The 2,492-nt window shown below is 48.9% G+C and overlaps 1 protein-coding gene across 1 annotated transcript in view; it reads left to right on the top strand.

The window, feature by feature from the left end:
• Nucleotides 1–2,492, top strand: part of Abca8 (ATP binding cassette subfamily A member 8) — a 96,542-nt gene that overhangs the window by 83,045 nt on the left and 11,005 nt on the right. Inside the window, exons 31-35 of the mRNA XM_023713973.1 lie at nucleotides 248–254; nucleotides 526–620; nucleotides 1,633–1,793; nucleotides 2,214–2,289; nucleotides 2,359–2,453. Of these exons, the coding sequence (XP_023569741.1) occupies nucleotides 248–254; nucleotides 526–620; nucleotides 1,633–1,793; nucleotides 2,214–2,289; nucleotides 2,359–2,453 (434 nt within the window). The remainder of the gene's footprint in view (nucleotides 1–247; nucleotides 255–525; nucleotides 621–1,632; nucleotides 1,794–2,213; nucleotides 2,290–2,358; nucleotides 2,454–2,492) is intronic.

Genomic DNA, 2,492 nt, shown 5'->3' with positions numbered 1-2,492 from the left:
GTTTTCCATAAGACTGGCAATGACAGAGGTTGTTGACTTGAGCCATTTATAGCTCAGCATATTAATATGGCTTTACTTTTTATATTTCGTTTTTATACTTTTCTGCTGGATGGTTAAGACCAAGATAAAGCCAGACCTATTAATTTCTTAATGTTCATTATTTTTCCTAAGAGAACAGACTGGGGATATTCCAAAGACTTAAGCAGAATGTGTGAGATGAACTCAACTTGTGTCATTATTGAACTCTGTCAGGATCACAGAGGACAGAATCTGGCATCCTGAAGCCCAAGAGTAGCTCCACCACATCCCACCCCTGTGACCCTGGGCAAGCTAACCCTATTCTCAAGAGAGTTCATCTTCAAATCGTAAGGAGATTGGAGTAATTTCCCTGGATTGTTGAGAAAGTTCATTGAGGTGCTGCTATAAAGGAAACACACAGTATGTCTCTCGCATCGTGAGACTTCAGGCCATCTTATTCCAATTTGACCGTGAAGATGAATTAACCTTAAGCATAATCTTTCTTTTCAGGTGAGATTTTGGGATTATTAGGATGCAATGGAGCTGGCAAAAGTACATCCATAAAGATGATCAGTGGAGACATAAAGTCAACTGCCGGCCAGGTAGGTGAATCGCATGGAAAAGATGCTGTCTGGTGATGCTCAACATAAACGTGTGAGATGTTACAGCTTTATAAGCAGCAAGTGGGCGTTCTGAAAGAGAACAGTAATCTATTTCTTGCAAAGCATTAAAAGACAATGTTCTATATCAGATCAGAAATCAATGTTAGAATCCATAGAAATCTTCCTAGATCAATAAAAGGCAGATAGGTACTGCCAACGAACACTGTCTTCCCTGATCTTTTTTTTTTTTTAATCTCTTATTTCTTTATGAATTGCATACAGAGTCTTACTACGCAGCTCAGACTTGTAGGGATCCTCCTGCCTCAACCTCCCCAGAGCTGGGATTATAGGTGTGGGCCTCCATGCCTGGCTTCAGTGGCCAGCTTGGCACAAGACTGGCACAGCATACAGTACTGGGAATCAAACCCAGGTCCTTGCGCTTCCTAAGCAGGCACTTAGGCTGCAGAGCCATCATCCCAGCCCCCGCCTTCCTAATCTTGAGTAAAACTTCTTGAAAAATTACTACACGGTTTTATCCACTGTCTTTCATACGTTGCAGATCTTGAATGTCTGTCATCCCCGCAGTCTGGGAGGCTGAGACAGGAAGATTGCAAGTCTAGAGCAACTGGGGCAACTTCATGACTTAGAGACTGTGTCCATATAGAAAGTTGTGGGGCTACAGCTCAGTGTAAGGCCCTAGGATGCATCCCTAGTGCAGGAGAGAGTGGGGGCGGGGTGGGCATTCCTTCTGAGAGGGGTCAGAACTTGGAAGTAGACTATGAACAAATGTGTGCACTGCTTAGATGAGGCAGCTGGCAGCACACACATTTGTTTAATGCATTTACTCTCCAACCACCTTTCTCCAATGCCAAATGACCACAGATAACGAAGCTCAATGGGTTCCTAGAATTCTTCTACTTTTGCTGTTTGTAAAGAGAAAGCCACACCACCACAGTCCTCGGGGTGGGGTCCACACAGTGCGGGCTCCGACAGTGCCTCTTGCCCACTGTAGGTGCTGCTGAGAGGGAGCAGTGAGGCTGACCCCCTGGGGTTCCTGGGGTACTGTCCTCAGGAGAACGTGCTGTGGCCCAACCTGACTGTAAGGGAGCACCTGGAGGTGTTTGCTGCTGTGAAGGGGCTGAGCAAGGCGGATGCTCCGGAGGCCATAGCACGGTACATGGGAGACACCTTCCCCTGGGGCCGGGAGGAGGCTGTGGGAGACAGTGTTCAGAAGAATTCAGCCTAGGCATCAGGGATATAACTCTGTGGCACAGCGCCTGCCTGGCAAGTGCAAGATGCTGAGTTTGATGAAATTTATCGAAAACCACTACAATTTACTTTATCATTGAACAACTACTTGGACGTCATGACGTGTTTATATTCTCTCAAAAGATGACGCTATCTTTGGAGCAGCAGACCCAACCAGCCAGTGACAGCACCTCTCACCCTACCTGTGCTTCAAGGGTTCCCAGAACCACGTGTCTGGGCTCCACCCCATCCTCATGCTTCCTGGACACACAATCACACACACACACACGCACACACACATGGCCCACCCCAGCAGACTGTGAGGCTCTGCTGTGTCCCCCGCAGGTTGGTCGAGGCGCTCAGGCTGCAGGCCCAGCTGCAGGCACCCGTGAAGACCCTGTCAGAGGGAATAAAGAGGAAGGTACGCGAGGGCCTGGTGGGGCTCTGTGCACCTACGGCTGGAGCTGACAGCTGGTCTCTGTTGTTCCAGCTGTGCTTCGCTCTGAGCATCCTGGGAAACCCATCGGTGTTGCTTCTGGACGAGCCGTCCACGGGGATGGACCCCGAGGGCCAGCAGCAGATTTGGTGGGGAGGAGTCACACTGCCGTCAGGGCCAGCGCTGAT

Source organism: Octodon degus, unplaced genomic scaffold, assembly GCF_000260255.1.
Source record: "Octodon degus isolate 3935 unplaced genomic scaffold, OctDeg1.0 scaffold00033, whole genome shotgun sequence".
NCBI classification, from domain to species: domain Eukaryota; kingdom Metazoa; phylum Chordata; class Mammalia; order Rodentia; family Octodontidae; genus Octodon; species Octodon degus.
Note: the sequence above shows the minus strand (reverse complement) of the source record. Positions and strands in the feature narration are given on the sequence as shown.